The following is an 18,738-nucleotide window of genomic DNA, read 5'->3' as shown; positions in this document are numbered from 1 at the left end:
ACTCAGGTGACGCACCCCTTCCAGGGACGGCATGAGAGAGCCCCACTAAGCCAGTGACTCAGCCCCTGTAATAGGGTTAGAGGCAGAGAATCCCAGTGGAAAGAGGGGAACCGGCCAGGCAGAGACAGCAAGGGCGGTTCGTTGCTCCAGAGCCTTTCCGTTCACCTTCCCACTCCTGGGCCAGACTACACTCAATCATATGACCCACTGAAGAGATGAGTCTTCAGTAAAGACTTAAAGGTTGAGACCGAGTTTGCGTCTCTGACATGGGTAGGCAGACCGTTCCATAAAAATGGAGCTCTATAGGAGAAAGCCCTGCCTCCAGCTGTTTGCTTAGAAATTCTAGGGACAATTAGGAGGCCTGCGTCTTGTGACCGTAGCGTACGTGTAGGTATGTACGGCAGGACCAAATCAGAGAGATAGGTAGGAGCAAGCCCATGTAATGCTTTGTAGGTTAGCAGTAAAACCTTGAAATCAGCCCTTGATTTGACAGGAAGCCAGTGTAGAGAGGCTAGCACTGGAGTAATATGATCAAATTTTTTGGTTCTAGTCAGGATTCTAGCAGCCGTATTTAGCACTAACTGAAGTTTATTTAGTGCTTTATCCGGGTAGCCGGAAAGTAGAGCATTGCAGTAGTCTAACCTAGAAGTGACAAAAGCATGGATTAATGTTTCTGCATCATTTTTGGACAGAAAGTATCTGATTTTTGCAATGTTACGTAGATGGAAAAAAGCTGTCCTTGAAATGGTCTTGATATGTTCTTCAAAAGAGAGATCAGGGTCCAGAGTAACGCCGAGGTCCTTCACAGTTTTATTTGAGACGACTGTACAACCATTAAGATTGTCGGCTATAATAACCTTGTTATTGTTGGCTATAATAACCTTGTCATTCCATGTCTTGTTTGTCGCAGTATGAGAAGTTGGAGGGTATTCCAGAGCTGATCTTGGAGCATGGAGAGGGAGAGACGGAGAGAGGGGACAGGGACAGGTCGTGTACCCAGCTACCCCAGAGAGACAGCCCCGAGCCTGGCCCCACAACCCAACTCCCCTCCACTGAACGCCTGCAGCACCAGACACAGGTAGGGTACAATGGATTTCTAGCTGTTGATACACTCCAAACCCTGGATTAAACTCTGGATTAAAAGGCACTTTGGATGAGTGCAAAGTCTGTTCAAGTACAGTGGAGTTCAATGATCCCTCGAACATGTTATACAACATACCACAACAGACCACAACAGAACATGTTATACAACAGACCACAACAGAACATGTTATAGAACAGACCTCAACAGACCACAACAGAACATGTTATAGAACAGACCTCAACAGACCACAACAGAGACTAGAACATGTTATAGAACAGACCACAACAGAGACTAGAACATGTTATAGAACAGACCACAACAGAGACTAGAACATGTTATAGAACAGACCTCAACAGAACACAACAGAGACTAGAACATGTTATAGAACAGACCACAACAGAACACAACAGAGACTAGAACATGTTATAGAACAGACCTCAACAGAGACTAGAACATGTTATAGAACAGACCTCAACAGAACACAACAGACCACAACAGAGACTAGAACATGTTATAGAACAGACCACAACAGAGACTAGAACATGTTATAGAACAGACCTCAACAGAGACTAGAACATGTTATAGAACAGACCACAACAGAACACAACAGAGACTAGAACATGTTATAGAACAGACCTCAACAGAGACTAGAACATGTTATAGAACAGAACACAACAGACCTCAACAGAGACTAGAACATGTTATAGAACAGACCTCAACAGAGACTAGAACATGTTATAGAACAGATCACAACAGAACACAACAGAGACTAGAACATGTTATAGAACAGACCTCAACAGAGACTAGAACATGTTATAGAACAGAACACAACAGACCTCAACAGAGACTAGAACATGTTATAGAACAGACCTCAACAGAGACTAGAACAAGTTATAGAACAGACCTCAACAGAGACTAGAACATGTTATAGAACAGACCTCAACAGAGACTAGAACATGTTATAGAACAGACCACAACAGAGACTAGAACATGTTATAGAACAGACCTCAACAGAGACTAGAACATGTTATAGAACAGACCACAACAGAGACTAGAACATGTTATAGAACAGACCTCAACAGAGACTATAACATGTTATAGAACAGACCTCAACAGAGACTAGAACATGTTATAGAACAGAACACAACAGAGACTAGAACATGTTATAGAACAGAACACAACAGAGACTAGAACATGTTATAGAACAGACCACAACAGAGACTAGAACATGTTATAGAACAGACCTCAACAGACCTCAACAGAGACTAGAACATGTTATAGAACAGACCTCAACAGAGACTAGAACATGTTATAGAACAGACCTCAACAGAGACTAGAACATGTTATAGAACAGACCACAACAGAGACTAGAACATGTTATAGAACAGACCTCAACAGACCTCAACAGAGACTAGAACATGTTATAGAACAGACCTCAACAGAGACTAGAACATGTTATAGAACAGACCACAACAGAGACTAGAACATGTTATAGAACAGACCTCAACAGAACACAACAGAGACTAGAACATGTTATAGAACAGACCACAACAGAACACAACAAAGACTAGAACATGTTATAGAACAGACCTCAACAGAGACTAGAACATGTTATAGAACAGACCTCAACAGAGACTAGAACATGTTATAGAACAGAACACAACAGACCTCAACAGAGACTAGAACATGTTATAGAACAGACCTCAACAGAGACTAGAACATGTTATAGAACAGACCACAACAGAACACAACAGAGACTAGAACATGTTATAGAACAGACCTCAACAGAGACTAGAACATGTTATAGAACAGAACACAACAGACCTCAACAGAGACTAGAACATGTTATAGAACAGACCTCAACAGAGACTAGAACATGTTATAGAACAGACCTCAACAGAGACTAGAACATGTTATAGAACAGAACACAACAGGGACTAGAACATGTTATAGAACAGACCTCAACAGAACCCTTGTACTAACGTACATATTATCCATCAAGCCAGAATATAGTATATAGTATTCTCCGGAGTCTTTTCTGGTGTGATGTGTGTAGGTCAACGTGAACATTATGGCTTGTGTGTAGAAACAGATGACATTATCAGAAGATCTCCGTCATATCTTAAATAAATGATTGTTCCAGTTTGGTTCTTCCTCCCCCGCTCCTCCTCTCCAGGTGGGTGAGAACCGTAGGGTGCTCCAGGCAGTGCGCTCCCTGTTAGAGGAGTTCAGGTTAGAGTTGAGGGAGGAGGAGAACAGGAGGTGCCAGCTGCAGCAGATCTACGCCAATGACAAAGCTTCCTGGGAGGTCAAATGGGCAGAGATGAAGTGTCACGTTGCTCAGGTAACACACAAACACACACACACACACACACACACATACACACACACACACACAAAGAGACAGACAGACAGACAGACAGACAGCCCCACTCACCCACCCACCCACCCACCCTTAGAAAAAGGGTTCCATAAGGATTATTTGGCTGACCCCATAAGATAACCCTTTTTGGTTCCAGGTAGAACCCTTTTTGGTTCCAGGTAGAACCCTTTTTGGTTCCAGGTCGAACTCTTTTCGATTTCATATAGTTCTACCTGGAGCCAAAAAGGGTTCTACCTGGAACCAAAAAGGGTTATTCAAAAGGTTCTCCTATGGGGACAGACAAAATAACAATTTTAGGTTCTAGTCCGGTAAGACGAGGGGTGGGTGTGTCTATTTGTCAATGTCAGCTGGTGTGGGATGTCTAATATCAAAGAAGTCTCAAGGTATTGCTCGCCTGAGGTAGAGTACCTCATGATAAGCTGTAGACCACACTATCTACCAAGGGAGTTTTCATCTATGTTATTCGTAGCCATATATTTACTACCACAGACTGATGCTGGCACTAAGAACGCACTCAACGAGCTGTATAGAAAAAATATATGTACAGTGTGTGAAAATGTAGAAGAGTAGGGAGGTAAGGCAATAAATAGGCCACAGAGGCGAAATAATTACAATTTGGCATTAACACTGGAGTGATAGATGTGCAGATGATGATGTGCAAGTAGAGATACTGGGGTGCAAAAGAGCAAGAAGATAAATGACAATATGGGGATGAGGTAGTTGGGTGTGCTATTTACAGATTGGCTGTTTACAGGTACAGTGATCGGTAAGCTGCTCTGACAGCTGATACTTAAATTTAGAGAGGGAAGCCTCCCGGGTGGCGCAGTGGTTAAGGGCGCCATCAGAGTCTCTGGGTTTGCGCCCAGGCTCTGTCGTAACCGGCCGCGACCAGGAGGTCCGTGGGGCGACGCACAATTGGCCTAGCGTCGCCCGGGTTAGGGAGGGCTTGGTCGGTAGGGGTGTCCTTGTCTCATCGCACACCAGCGATGAGTGGCGGGCTGGGCGCAGTGTGCGCTAACCAAGGTGGCCAGGTGCACAGTGTTTCCTCCGGCGCATTGGTGCGGCTGGCTTCCGGGTTGGATGCGCGCTGTGTTAAGAAGCAGTGCGGCTTGGTTGGGTTGTGTATCGGAGGACGCATGACTTTCAACCTTCGTCTCTCCCGAGCCCGTACGGGAGTTGTTGCGATGAGACAAGATAGTAGCTACTACAACAATTGGATACCATGAAAATTGGGGAGAAAAAGGGCTAAAAAAAATAATAATAATAATAATTTAGAATAATTTTGCACGCCCAATTTTTCAGTTTTTGATTTGTTAAACATTTTTGAAATATCCAATAAATGTCGTTCCACTTCATGATTGTGTCCCACTTGTTGTTGATTCTTCACAAAAAAATACAGTTTTATATCTTTATGTTTGAAGCCTGAAATGTGGCAAAAGGTCGCAAAGTTCAAGGGGCCCGAATACTTTCGCAAAGCACTGTATATAGAATGGTGTCGTCTGCGTAGAGGTGGGTCAGAGAATCACCAGCAGCAAGAGCGACATCATTGATATATACAGAGAAAAGAGTAGGCCCGAGAATTGAACCCTGCGTCACCCCATAGAGACAGCCAGATGTCTGGCCCTCCGATTTGACACACTGAACTCTATCTGAGAAGTAGTTGGTGAACCAGGCGAGGCAGTCATTTGAGAAGCCAAGGCTATTGAGTCTGCCAATAAGAATGCGGTGATTGAGACGCTTGCACTGTACTGTTGTTTATCGATGGCGGTTATGATATCGTTGAGCGTGGCTAAGGTGCACCCAGAAACCAGATTGGTTGGTGATCTGTTTGTTAACTTTCAAAGATTTTAGAAAGGCAGGATGGATAAAGGTCTACAAGGTCTACAGTACAGTTTGGCTTTCGAAGACTTTAGAAAGGCAGGGCAGGATAGATGTAGGATAGATATTGGTCTGTAACAGTTTGGGTCTAGAGTGTCTCCCCCTTTGAAGAGGGGGATGACTGCGGCAGCTTTCCAATCTTCGGGTATCTCAGACGAAACTAATGAGAGGTTGAATAGGCTAGTAATAGGGGTTGCAACAATTTCGGCAGATAATTTTAGAAAGAGAGTGTCCAGATTGTCTAGCCCAGCTGATTTCTAGCGATCCAGATTTTGTAGTTCTTTCAGAACATCAGCTGTCTGGATTTGGGTGAAGTGGCGTGGGGGGGGGCTTGGACAAGTTGCTGCAGGGGGTGCAGAGCTGTTGACTGGGGTAGCCAGGTGGAACGCATGGCCAGCCGTAGAAATTTGCTGATTTGAAATGATCTATTATCGTGTAGTTATTGGTGGTGACAGTGTTTCCTATCCTCAATGCAGTGGGCAACTGGGAGGAGTTGTTCTTATTCTCCATGGACTTTACAGTGTCCCAGAACTTTTTGCTATTAGTGCTACAGGATGTAAATGTCTGTTTAAAAAGCTTAGCTTTCCTGCCTGAGTATATTGGTTCCTGACTTCCCTGAAAAGTTGCATATCGCTGGGGCTATTCGATGCTAATGCAGAACGCCACAGGATGTTTTTGTGCTGGTCAAGGGCTTCAAGTCTGGGGTGAACCAAGGGCTATATCTGTTCTTAGTTCCACAGTTTTTAAATGGGGCATACTTATTTAAGATGGTGAGGAATACACTTTTATAGAGCAACCAGGCATCCTCTACTGACGGGATGAGGTCAATATCCTGCCAGGATACCCGGAAGGAAGTGGCAGTGAATCACTCAATACGGAAGTGGCCAGATGACACAGATGCTGCGCTACAGGACTGTTTTGTTAGTACAGACTGGAATATGTTCCGGGACTTATCCTATGACATTGAGGAGTATACCGCCTCAGTCACCAGCTTCATCAATAAGTGCATCGATGGCGTCGTCCCCACAGTGACCGTACATACATTTCCCAACCAGAAGCCATGGATTACAGGCAGCATCCACACCGATCTAAAGGCTAGAGCTGCCGCTTTCAAGGAGTGGGACACTAATCTGGACGCCTATAAGAAATACAACTATGCCCTCAGACGAACCATCAAACAGGCAAAGCGTCAATACAGGACTAAGATTGAATCCTTCTACACTGGCTTGGACGCTCGACGGATGTGGCAGGGCTTGCAAACTATTACAGACTACAAAGGGAAACCCAGCCGCGAGCTGCCCAGTGACGCCAGCCTATCAGACGGGCTAAATTCCTTTTATGCTCGCTTGGAGGCAAGCAACACAGAAGCATGCATGAGAGCACCAGCTGTTCCGGACGACTGGGTGATCACGCTCTCCATAGCTGATGTGAGCAAGACCTTTAAACAGGTCAACATTCACAAGGCCATGGGGACAGACGGATTACCAGGACGTGTATTCAAAGCATGCACCAACAGACTGATTGTAGTCAGGTCATCTGACAGACTGATTGTAGTCTGTTCATCTGCCAGACTGATTGTAGTCTGTTCATCTGACAGACTGATTGTAGTCAGGTCATCTGACAGACTGATTGTAGTCAGGTCATCTGACAGACTGATTGTAGTCAGGTCATCCGACAGACTGATTGTAGTCAGGTCATTTGGCAGACTGACTGTAGTCAGGTCATCCGACAGACTGATTGTAGTCAGGTCTCAGAGTTTCTCCTGATCTGAATCACATGGTCAGTAAAACACTTTAAGGACCCATCCTCATAATTCACCACATTGTAGTCAGGTCATCTGACAGACTGATTGTAGTCTGTTCATCTGACAGACTGATTGTAGTCAGGTCATCTGACAGACTGATTGTAGTCAGGTCATCTGACAGACTGATTGTAGTCAGGTCACCTGACAGACTGAGTTTCTCCTGGTCAGCTCACACGGTCAGTAGAAGGACTCATCCTCATACTTCACCACATTGTAGTCAGGTCACCTGACAGACTGAGTTTCTCCTGGTCAGCTCACACGGTCAGTAGAAGGACCCATCCTCATACTTCACCACATTGTAGTCAGGTCACCTGACAGACTGAGTTTCTCCTGGTCAGCTCACACGGTCAGTAGAAGGACTCATCCTCATACTTCACCACATTGTAGTCAGGTCACCTGACAGACTGAGTTTCTCCTGGTCAGCTCACACGGTCAGTAGAAGGACCCATCCTCATACTTCACCACATTGTAGTCAGGTCACCTGACAGACTGAGTTTCTCCTGGTCAGCTCACACGGTCAGTAGAAGGACTCATCCTCATACTTCACCACATTGTAGTCAGGTCACCTGACAGACTGAGTTTCTCCTGGTCAGCTCACACGGTCAGTAGAAGGACTCATCCTCATACTTCACCACATTGTAGTCAGGTCACCTGACAGACTGAGTTTCTCCTGGTCAGCTCACACGGTCAGTAGAAGGACTCATCCTCATACTTCACCACATTGTAGTCAGGTCACCTGACAGACTGAGTTTCTCCTGGTCAGCTCACACGGTCAGTAGAAGGACCCATCCTCATACTTCACCACATTGTTATGGATTGGTCTTCAACTGTATTAATCTATTGCCTGTCTGTTTACGTCTTCAACCAGCTGGAAGAGGAGAGACGAGAAGAGAAAGGAGAGGTGATAGGAGAGGATAGAGGGGAGATGCAGGGAGGAGGAGGAGGAGACAAAGACTGGGCCTTTAAACAGGAGCGAGAGGAGCACCGTTGCCTCCTGGCAGAGAGCCACAGCACCTCCCTGAACCTCCACTGGAAGCTGCAGCAGGGAGAGAAGAGGTGGGGGAGGGAGAGGAGAGGCCTACTGGAACGCTTCGACCAGGAGAGACAAGAGTGGGACAGCAACATGAGAAACATGCACCACAAGATGGAGAGGGTGAGGAGGGGGAGGGAGAGAAGAGGGAGAGGAGGGGGGGGGGGACAGCAACATGAGAAACATGCACCACAAGATGGAGAGGGTGAGGAGGGGGAGAGAGGAGGGGAGGGAGAGGAGGGGGGGGGACAGCAACATGAGAAACATGCACCACAAGATGGAGAGGGTGAGGAGGGGGAGGGAGAGAAGAGGGAGAGGAGGGGGGGGGGACAGCAACATGAGAAACATGCACCACAAGATGGAGAGGGTGAGGAGGGGGAGAGAGGAGGGGAGGGAGAGGAGGGGGGGGGACAGCAACATGAGAAACATGCACCACAAGATGGAGAGGGTGAGGAGGGGGGTGGGGTAACAGCAACATGAGAAACATGCACCACAAGATGGAGAGGGTGGGGGGGGGGGGGACAGCAACATGAGAAACATGCACCACGAGATGGAGGGGGGGGGGACAGCAACATGAGAAACATGCACCACAAGATGGAGAGGGTGAGGGGTGGGGGGGGGGGGTCACACTACCGAGACCATCTCTCTTCATATTCTGTAGTCACATCACCCTGTCTGAAACTACTCATTCCTCTCCTCTCGCCCTCTCCTCTCATTCCTTACCTCTCTCCCTCCTCCTGTCCTCTCTCCCTCTCCTCTCATCCCTTTCCTCTCCTCTCTCCTCTTTCCCTCTCTCTACTCTCCTCTCATTCCTTTCCTCTCTCCCTCCTCCTGTCCTCTCTCCCTCTCATTCCTTTCCTCTCTCCCTCCTCCTGTCCTCTCTCCCTCTCCTCTCATTCCTTTCCTCTCTCCCTCCTCCTGTCCTCTCTCCCTCTCCTCTCATTCCTTTCCTCTCCTCTCTCCTCTTTCCCTTTCTCTACTCTCCTCTCATTCCTTTCCTCTCTCCCTCCTCCTCTCCTTTCTCCTCTTTCCCTTTCTCTACTTTCCTCTCATTCCTTTCCTTTCTCCCTCCCCCTCTCTCTCTCCCTCTCCTCCTTCTCTCTCTCCCTCTCTTCCTTCTCTCTCTACCTCTCCTCTCTCTCTCCTCCTTCTCTCTCTCCCTCTCCTCCCTCTATCTACCTCTCCTCCCTCCCTCTCCTCCCTCTATCTTCCTCTCCTCCCTCCCTCTACTCTCTCTCTCTTTCTCCTCTCTCCCTCTCCTCCCTCCCTCTCTCTCCTCCCTCCCTCTCCTCTCTCTCCTCCCTCCCTCTCTCCCTATCCTCCCCCCCTCTCCTCCCTCCCTCTCTCCTCCCTCCCTCTCTCTCCTCCCTCTCTCTCCTCCCTCTCTCTCCTCTCTCTCTCTCCCATCCCTCTCTCTCCTCTCTCTCTCCCCTCTCTCTCCTCTCTCCCTCTCTCTCCTCACCCCACAGCTGCAGAGAGAGCTGAATGTCCGACAGAGCAGTGAGGGCTCACCCTCCGACGTCAAAGACGGGGCGACGGCAGGAGGACACAGGGGTGTCTTTTCCCCTCAGGAGAGCCCATGTAAGGTCCCTCGCTCCCCTCGGTCACCCCGCTCCCCTCGCTCTGCCACCTCCGGCCCTGTTTCCCTCCCCACCCGCTCCCACTCGGACTCAGAGGCCCATGAAGAGCAGGGGGCTATAGTGAGGGTCAGAGGCCCAACAGAGAACATTTTCCTGGACGCTCTGACGCTAGACTCCCTTGGTAGCCTGGAGGTCCCACTTCCCAGCAGACTGGACTCTGACAAGAGGTTCCCCTGTATGAACCAGGTGAGACATCAGACTCAGACAAGAGGTTCCTCTATATGAACCAGGTGAGACATCAGACTCTGACAAGAGGTTCCCCTGTATGAACCAGGTGAGACATCAGACTCAGACAAGAGGTTCCTCTATATGAACCAGGTGAGACATCAGACTCTGACAAGAGGTTCCTCTATATGAGCCAGGTGAGACATCAGACTCTGACAAGAGGTTCCCCTATATGAACCAGGTGAGACACCAGACTCTGACAAGAGGTTCCCCTGTATGAACCAGGTGAGACATCAGACTCTGACAAGAGGTTCCTCTATATGAACCAGGTGAGACATCAGACTCTGACAAGAGGTTCCCCTATATGAACCATGTGAGACATCAGACTCTGACAAGAGGTTCCCCTATATGAACCAGGTGAGACATCAGACTCAGACAAGAGGTTCCTCTATATGAACCAGGTGAGACATCAGACTCTGACAAGAGGTTCCTCTATATGAACCAGGTGAGACATCAGACTCTGACAAGAGGTTCCCCTATATGAACCATGTGAGACATCAGACTCTGACAAGAGGTTCCCCTATATGAACCAGGTGAGACATCAGACTCTGACAAGAGGTTCCTCTATATGAACCAGGTGAGACATCAGACTCAGACAAGAGGTTCCTCTATATGAACCAGGTGAGACATCAGACTCTGACAAGAGGTTCCCCTGTATGAACCAGGTGAGACATCAGACTCAGACAAGAGGTTCCTCTATATGAACCAGGTGAGACATCAGACTCTGACAAGAGGTTCCTCTATATGAACCAGGTGAGACATCAGACTCTGACAAGAGGTTCCCCTATATGAACCAGGTGAGACACCAGACTCTGACAAGAGGTTCCCCTATATGAACCAGGTGAGACATCAGACTCTGACAAGAGGTTCCCCTATATGAACCAGGTGAGACATCAGACTCTGACAAGAGGTTCCTCTATATGAACCAGGTGAGACATCAGACTCTGACAAGAGGTTCCCCTATATGAACCAGGTGAGACATCAGACTCTGACAAGAGGTTCCCCTATATGAACCAGGTGAGACATCAGACTCTGACAAGAGGTTCCCCTATATGAACCAGGTGAGACATCAGACTCTGACAAGAGGTTCCCCTATATGAACCAGGTGAGACATCAGACTCTGGAGTATCCCAAATTGCACCCTATTCCGTATATAGTGCACAACCTTTGACTACATGGAACTCTATTCCACATCAGGTAACTGATTCAAGCAGTAAAATTAGATTTAAAAAACAGATAAAAATACACCTTATGGAACAGCGGGGACTGTGAAGAGACACACACACACACACACATGCACAGTCATATGTACACACACACACAGACGATAACATACACACTATACACACACCTACACATGGATTTAGTGGTGTAGATATGTGGTAGTGGAGTAGGGGGCTGAGGGCACACACTTAGTGTGTTGTGAAATCTGTTATGAATGAATTGTAATGTTTTAAAATTGTATAACTGCCTTAATTTTGCCGGAGCCGGGAAGAGTCGCTGCTGCCTTGGCAGGGACTAATGGGGATCCATAATAAACCCCAGGAAGAGTAGCTGTTGTCTTGACAGGAACTAATGGGGATCCATAATAAACCTCAGGAAGAGTAGCTGCTGCCTTGGCAGAGCTAATGGGGATCCATAATAAACCCCAGGAAGAGTAGCTCCTGCCTTGGCAGGAACTAATGGGGATCCATAATAAACCCCAGGAAGAATAGCTGCTGCCTTGGCAGGAACTAATGGGGATCCATGATAAACCCCAGGAAGAGTAGCTGCTGCCTTGGCAGGAACTAATGGGGATCCATGATAAACCCCAGGAAGAGTAGCTGCTGCCTTGGCAGGAACTAATGGGGATCCATAATAAACCCCAGGAAGAGTAGCTGCTGCCTTGGCAGGAACTAATGGGGATCCATGATAAACCCCAGGAAGAGTAGCTGCTGCCTTGGCAGGAACTAATGGGGATCCATAATAAACCCCAGGAAGAGTAGCTGCTCCCTTGACAGGAACTAATGGGGATCCATCATAAACCCCAGGAAGAGTAGCTGCTGCCTTGGCAGAGCTAATGGGGATCCATAATAAACCCCAGGAAGAGTAGCTGCTGCCTTGACAGGAACTAATGGGGATCCATAATAAACCCCAGGAAGAGTAGCTGCTGCCTTAGCAGAACTAATGGGGATCCATAATAAACCCCAGGAAGAGTAGCTGCTGCCTTGGCAGGAACTAATGGGGATCCATAATAAACCCCATGAAGAGTAGCTGCTGCCTTGGCAGGAACTAATGGGGATCCATAATAAACCCCAGGAAGAGTAGCTGCTGCCTTGGCAGGAACTAATGGGGATCCATAATAAACCCCAGGAAGAGTAGCTGCTGCCTTGACAGGAACTAATGGGGATCCATAATAAAAACAAATATAACTATGGGTCCTGGTCAGCAGTAGTGCACTATGGGTCCTGGTCAACAGTAGAACCCTATGGATCCTGGTCAACAGTAGAGCCCTATGGGTCCTGGTCAACAGTAGAGCCCTATGGGTCCTGGTCAACAGTAGAGCCCTATGGGTCCTGGTCAACAGTAGAACCCTATGGGTCCTGGTCAACAGTAGTGTGCTATGGGTCCTGGTCAACAGTAGAACCCTATGGGTCCTGGTCAACAGTAGAGCACTATGGGTCCTGGTCAGCAGTAGAGCACTATGGGTCCTGGTCAACAGTAGAGCCCTATGGGTCCTGGTCAACAGTAGAACCCTATGGGTCCTGGTCAACAGTTGAACCCTATGGGTCCTGGTCAACAGTAGAACCCTATGGGTCCTGGTCAACAGTAGTGTGCTATGGGTCCTGGTCAACAGTAGAGCCCTATGGGTCCTGGTCAACAGTAGAACCCTATGGGTCCTGGTCAACAGTAGTGTGCTATGGGTCCTGGTCAACAGTAGAACCCTATGGGTCCTGGTCAACAGTAGAGCACTATGGGTCCTGGTCAGCAGTAGAGCACTGTGGGTCCTGGTCAACAGTAGTGCCCTATGGGTCCTGGTCAACAATAGTGCCCTATGGGTCCTGGTCAACAGTAGTGCACTATGGGTCCTGGTCAACAGTAGTGCACTATGGGTCCTGGTCAACAGTAGTGCCCTATGGGTCCTGGTCAACAGTAATGCACTATGGGTGTTGGTCAACAGTAGTGCACTATGGGTCCTGGTCAACAGTTGTGCGCTATGGGTGTTGGTCAACAGTAGTGCACTATGTTAGGTGCCATTTGGGATGCATTCCAGGAATGTCAAATGTGGGAGTGTTTTCAGACATGAATGGGTTCTTCAATTCTTGCCCAGTGCAGGTTTTAATTCCAGCCCGGCACTAAGACGTCTGCGTATGTTGTTTCAGGCTCTGAATGAGATCCCAGACATAGAGGACCCAATGTACCAGGAGGAAGAGGAGGAGGAGGAAGAGATGGGTTTTGGCAGTCTGCTCAGGTAAGGTGGTTAACCTGTTCACTTACCTGGAAATACTGTATAAATGTCTTAGGCCTACAGGTAATATTTTCACTTCTCTAGACAGGCCATCATTGTAATGGTCACATGGGCTGTGGCAGTCTCCTCAGGTAAATATCTTCTTCCTGTTTACCTCAACAGATCTTATGTTAGTGGAAGTATTTTCGATAGCCTACTTGGATAAATAAAGGTAGTACTATTACTGCTAATGTTTCCGATTTACCCAGAATACCATTCTACTGGCTTCAACAGCTATGCTTTACCTTGACAGACTACCATCCTACTGGTTACCACAGCTATACTTTACCTTGACAGACTACCATCCTACTGGTTACAACAGCTATGCGTTTACCTTGACAGACTACCATCCTACTGGTTACAACAGCTATGCTTTACCTTGACAGACTACCATCCTACTGGTTACAACAGCTATACTTTACCTTGACAGACTACCATCCTACTGGCTACAACAGCTATACTTTACCTTAACAGACTACCATCCTACTGGCTACAACAGCTATACTTTACCTTGACAGACTACCATCCTACTGGCTACAACAGCTATACTTTACCTTGACAGACTACCATCCTACTGGCTACAACAGCTATACTTTACCTTGACAGACTACCATCCTACTGGTTACTGTTGTGTACTAAATGCCTTTCTGCATTTTCTGTATTTTGGATTTAAATGGGGGAAATAAAGTACCGTTGTTTCTGTTTTCTGTTGCTAGAAGTGACAGTAGATTCCCTGGTGATTGCTGTGATAAGGGATATGATCCAAGTCTCTTTGGGAGGGGATATGATCCAAGTCTCTTTAGGAGGGGATATGATCCAAGTCTCTTTAGGAGGGGATATGATCCAAGTCTGTTTGGGAGGGGATATGATCCAAGTCTCTTTGGGAGGGGATATGATCCAAGTCTCTTTGGGAGGGGATATGATCCAAGTCTCTTTGGTAGGGGATATGATCCAAGTCTCTGTAGGAGGGGATATGATCCAAATCTCTTTGGGAGGGGATATGATCCAAGTCTCTTTAGGAGGAGATATGATCCAAATCTCTTTGGGAGGGGATATGATCCAAGTCTCTTTGGGAGGGGATATGATCCAAGTCTCTTCGGGAGGGGATATGATCCAAGTCTCTTTAGGCGGGGATATGATCCAAATCTCTTTGGGAGGGGATATGATCCAAGTCTCTTTGGGAGGGGATATGATCCAAGTCTCTTTAGGAGGGGATATGATCCAAATCTCTTTGGGAGGGGATATGATCCAAGTCTCTTTGGGAGGGGATATGATCCAAGTCTCTTTGGGAGGGGATATGATCCAAGTCTCTTTAGGAGGGGATATGATCCAAATCTCTTTGGGAGGGGATATGATCCAAGTCTCTTTGGGAGGGGATATGATCCAAGTCTCTTTAGGAGGGGATATGATCCAAGTCTCTTTGGGAGGGGATATGATCCAAGTCTCTTTGGGAGGGGATATGATCCAAGTCTCTTTAGGAGGGGATATGATCCAAGTCTCTTTGGGAGGGGATATGATCCAAGTCTCTTTGGGAGGGGATATGATCCAAGTCTCTTTGGGAGGGGATATGATCCAAGTCTCTTTAGGAGGGGATATGATCCAAGTCTCTTTGGGAGGGGATATGATCCAAGTCTCTTTGGGAGGGGATATGATCCAAGTCTCTTTAGGAGGGGATATGATCCAAGTCTCTTTGGGAGGGGATATGATCCAAGTCTCTTTGGGAGGGGATATGATCCAAGTCTCTTTAGGAGGGGATATGATCCAAGTCTCTTTGGGAGGGGATATGATCCAAGTCTCTTTGGGAGGGGATATGATCCAAGTCTCTTTGGGAGGGGATATGATCCAAGTCTCTTTGGGAGAGGATATGATCCAAGTCATTGTAGCCTGACAGTCAATGAATGAATCGTTTTAAAGTGATCCCTCATGAAATGAAACGCATTAACTTAATTTTTTTGGAGAGCAGATTATATATTTTTAGGTTATTTTAAGAGTTTCAGGAAATTAGGACAACAAAGAGGCTGAAAAACACTGTTTATATGTCAAAGAGATATCTCCTTCTACTCTACCTTTTTGGGGACCTGTCAATGTATCAACCTATATCTTTCTTCTAGTAAGAGAATTTTGATGCAGTACTAATGATCACGCTCTCCTCCTCTGTCCTCTCTCTCCTTCTCTCCTTCTCTGTCCTCTCTGATCCTTCTCTGTCCTCTCTGATCCTTCTCTGTCCTCTCTCTCCTCCTCTGTCCTCTCTCTCCTTCTCTGTCCTCTCTGATCCTTCTCTGTCCTCTCTCTCCTCCTCTGTCCTCTCTCTCCTCCTCTGTCCTCTCTGATCCGTCTCTGTCCTCTCTCTCCACCTCTCTCCTCTCTCCTTCTCTGTCCTCTCTCTCCTCCTCTGTCCTCTCTCTCCTTCTCTGTCCTCTCTCTCCTTCTCTGTCCTCTCTCTCCTTCTTTGTCCTCTCTGATCCTTCTCTGTCCTCTCTCTCCTCTCTCTCCTTCTCTGTCCTCTCTCTCCTTCTCTATCCTTTCTGATCCTTCTCTGTCTTCTCGCCTCCTCTGTCTTCTCTGATCCTTCTCTGTCCTCTCTCTCCTCCTCTCTCCTCTCTCTCCTCCTCTCTCCTCTCTCTACTTCTCTGTCCTCTCTCTCCTTCTCTGTCCTCTCTGATCCGTCTCTGTCCTCTCTCTCCTCTCTCTCCTTCTCTGTCCTCTCTGATCCATCTCTGTCCTCTCTATCCTCCTCTGTCCTCTCTGATCCGTCTCTGTCCTCTCTCTCCACCTCTCTCCTCTCTCCTTCTCTGTCCCCTCTCTCCTCCTCTCTCCTCTCTCTCCTCCTCTCTCCTCTCTCTCCTCCTCTCTCCTCTCTCTTTCTCTCTCCTCTCTCTCCTTCTCTGTCCTCTCTCTCCACCTCTCTCCTCTCTCTCTCCTCTGTCCTTTCTGATCCGTCTCTGTCCTCTCTATCCTCCTCTGTCCTCTCTCTCCTCCTCTGTCCTCTCTCTCCTCCTCTGTCCTCTCTGATCCTTCTCTGTCCTCTCTCCTCCTCTCTCCTCTCTCTTTCTCTCTCCTCTCTCTCCTTCTCTGTCCTCTCTCTCCACCTCTCTCCTCTCTCTCCTTCTCTGTCCTCTCTCTCCTTTCTCTCCTTCACTGTCCTCTCTGATCCTATCCTTGTAACATGTTTTTGGTAATGTAGTAGTTCAATGCTTTATTCTCGTCTCATCCTCCTCAGGGCTAAGTCAGTCTGTTCTATGAGTGACTTCCAGCGTCTGATGGACAGCTCTCCTTTCCTGCCTGACAAGAGTCGTCATGGTGACTGTGGCCGTGATGACGTGACCCCACCCCTTTCACCTGATGACCTGAAGTACATAGAGGAGTTCAACAGTAAGGGGTGGGGCTTTCCTGTCCCTGGCCCCTCCCCTACACCAGGCCACCACACCCCCACACCCATGGAAGCCTGGGCAGAACGGCCCACGTCAGGTACTGATGCTCCAACTGTTTAAGCATTGTTTGTTTTTGGAATTGCAATCATGTTAATGTGAAGACAAAGATGGCAAATGTGTTTTCTCACTTTATATCAAAATTACATTTCAATCATGTTATGGTGAAGCCTGCCAGCACATTTTCACATTGTGTGTGGACAATAAAGCTTTTTAAATCTAAATTCAGAAACATACCCTATGTTTTACTGTCATCTTCCCACCTTGTGGAGATTATTTATTTCCCTTCTAATTATAATAATTTGAATCATTCTAAATTCCAATCATTCTAATCATTTGAGTCATTTGAATCATTCTAAATTCCAATCATTCTAATCATTTGAGTCATTTGAATCATTCTAAATTCCAATCATTCTAACAATTTGAGTCATTTGAATCATTCTAAATTCCAATCATTCTAAATTCCGATCATTCTAATCATTTGAATCATTCTAAATTCCAATCATTCTAAATTCCAATCATTCTAAATTCCGATCACTCTAATCATTTGAATCATTCTAAATTCCAATCATTCTGAATTCTCTCTCTATGAGTTCCAGAACCATTCCAGCCAGCCTTGTGGTTCCTGACAACCAGTGCTACGCTTACTACTAACACCCTGTCCAGCCCTGAACCCCATCCCCTCTGCCAGCACTCCCCTCTCAGGGGTAATGGGGGTAACAGAGGAGGGGGGGCAAGTGTCCATGTCTCCCACAGCCCCACCCGACCCCCAGGAACCCCTGAACAGGACTACATGTACCCCAAAGGGACCAAAGGGCGAGGGGGTGGCGGTGAGGTGGGGGATCCCCCTGGGGTAGGGGGACCAGACGAGGTATTTGGTAATGGTAGGTGGCCCTCCACCTGTCATAAGGAGTTATTAGAGGGTGGGAGTGGACTGGGAGGCGGACTTAGGGTTCCGTCTGGCGTGGGCCCCATCCCCACGGTGGGGTACGCCTCATCTCTGGAGCTGCAGCTGTCACGGAACCTCAGTGATGACATGAAGGAGGTGGCCTTCTCCGTACGGAACTACCGCTCAGGCCCTGGTACCTCGGACCTCCTGGAGCAACACAGACAGGTCTGTTCACGTTGTTGTTGTTGTTGTTGTTTATCTAGCTGTACATTTCACTTAGTTCACCTTTCTATTGTATTCAGTGTCGTCAGAAAGTGAACCTTCACTTATTCCACATTTTGTTGTGTTACAGCATGAATTCAAAATGTATTAAATAAATAAAAATTCTTACCCATCTACACACAATGACAATGAGAAGATTTATTGAAAATGAAATACAGAAATATCTAATTTCCATAAGTATTCGCACCCTATTGCTATGACACTCCAAATTGAGCTCCGGTGCATCCAATGTCCTTTGATCCTCCTTGAGATATCACTACAACTTGATTGGCCAATTCAATTGTTTGGACAGGATTTAGAAAGAAACATTTTCTTGTGTTCTAAACTAAAGGTCAAGGTTATCTTGTGTACAGTGCCTTGCAAAAGTATTCATCCCTTTTGGCGTTTTTCCTATTTTGTTGCATTACAACCTGTCATTTAAATTGATTTTTTATTTGATTTCATGTAATGGACATACACAAAATAGTCCAAATTGGTGAAGTGAAATGAAAAAAAATTACTTGTTTAAAAAATAAAATTTAAATAAAAACGCAAAAGTGGTGTGTGCATATGTATCGGAGTAGAAGCACAAGCATTTCGCTACACTCGCATTAACATCTGCTAACCAT

At 46.9% G+C, this 18,738-nt stretch overlaps 1 protein-coding gene across 1 annotated transcript in view; it reads left to right on the top strand.

Moving 5' to 3' along the window:
- Positions 1-18,738, top strand: part of LOC110518901 (microtubule cross-linking factor 1) — a gene marked incomplete at its 5' end in the record, with an annotated part of 63,754 nt that overhangs the window by 22,148 nt on the left and 22,868 nt on the right. The window contains 7 exon segments of the mRNA XM_090183067.1: positions 911-1,078; positions 3,261-3,428; positions 8,018-8,302; positions 9,649-10,005; positions 13,407-13,495; positions 16,752-16,999; positions 17,559-18,073. Of these exon segments, the coding sequence (XP_090039193.1) occupies positions 911-1,078; positions 3,261-3,428; positions 8,018-8,302; positions 9,649-10,005; positions 13,407-13,495; positions 16,752-16,999; positions 17,559-18,073 (1,830 nt within the window).

Source organism: Oncorhynchus mykiss, chromosome 8 (genome assembly GCF_057628025.1).
Source record: "Oncorhynchus mykiss isolate SJ-2025 chromosome 8, ASM5762802v1, whole genome shotgun sequence".
NCBI classification, from domain to species: Eukaryota; Metazoa; Chordata; class Actinopteri; order Salmoniformes; family Salmonidae; genus Oncorhynchus; species Oncorhynchus mykiss.
This window is presented reverse-complemented; position numbering and strand designations above follow the sequence as displayed.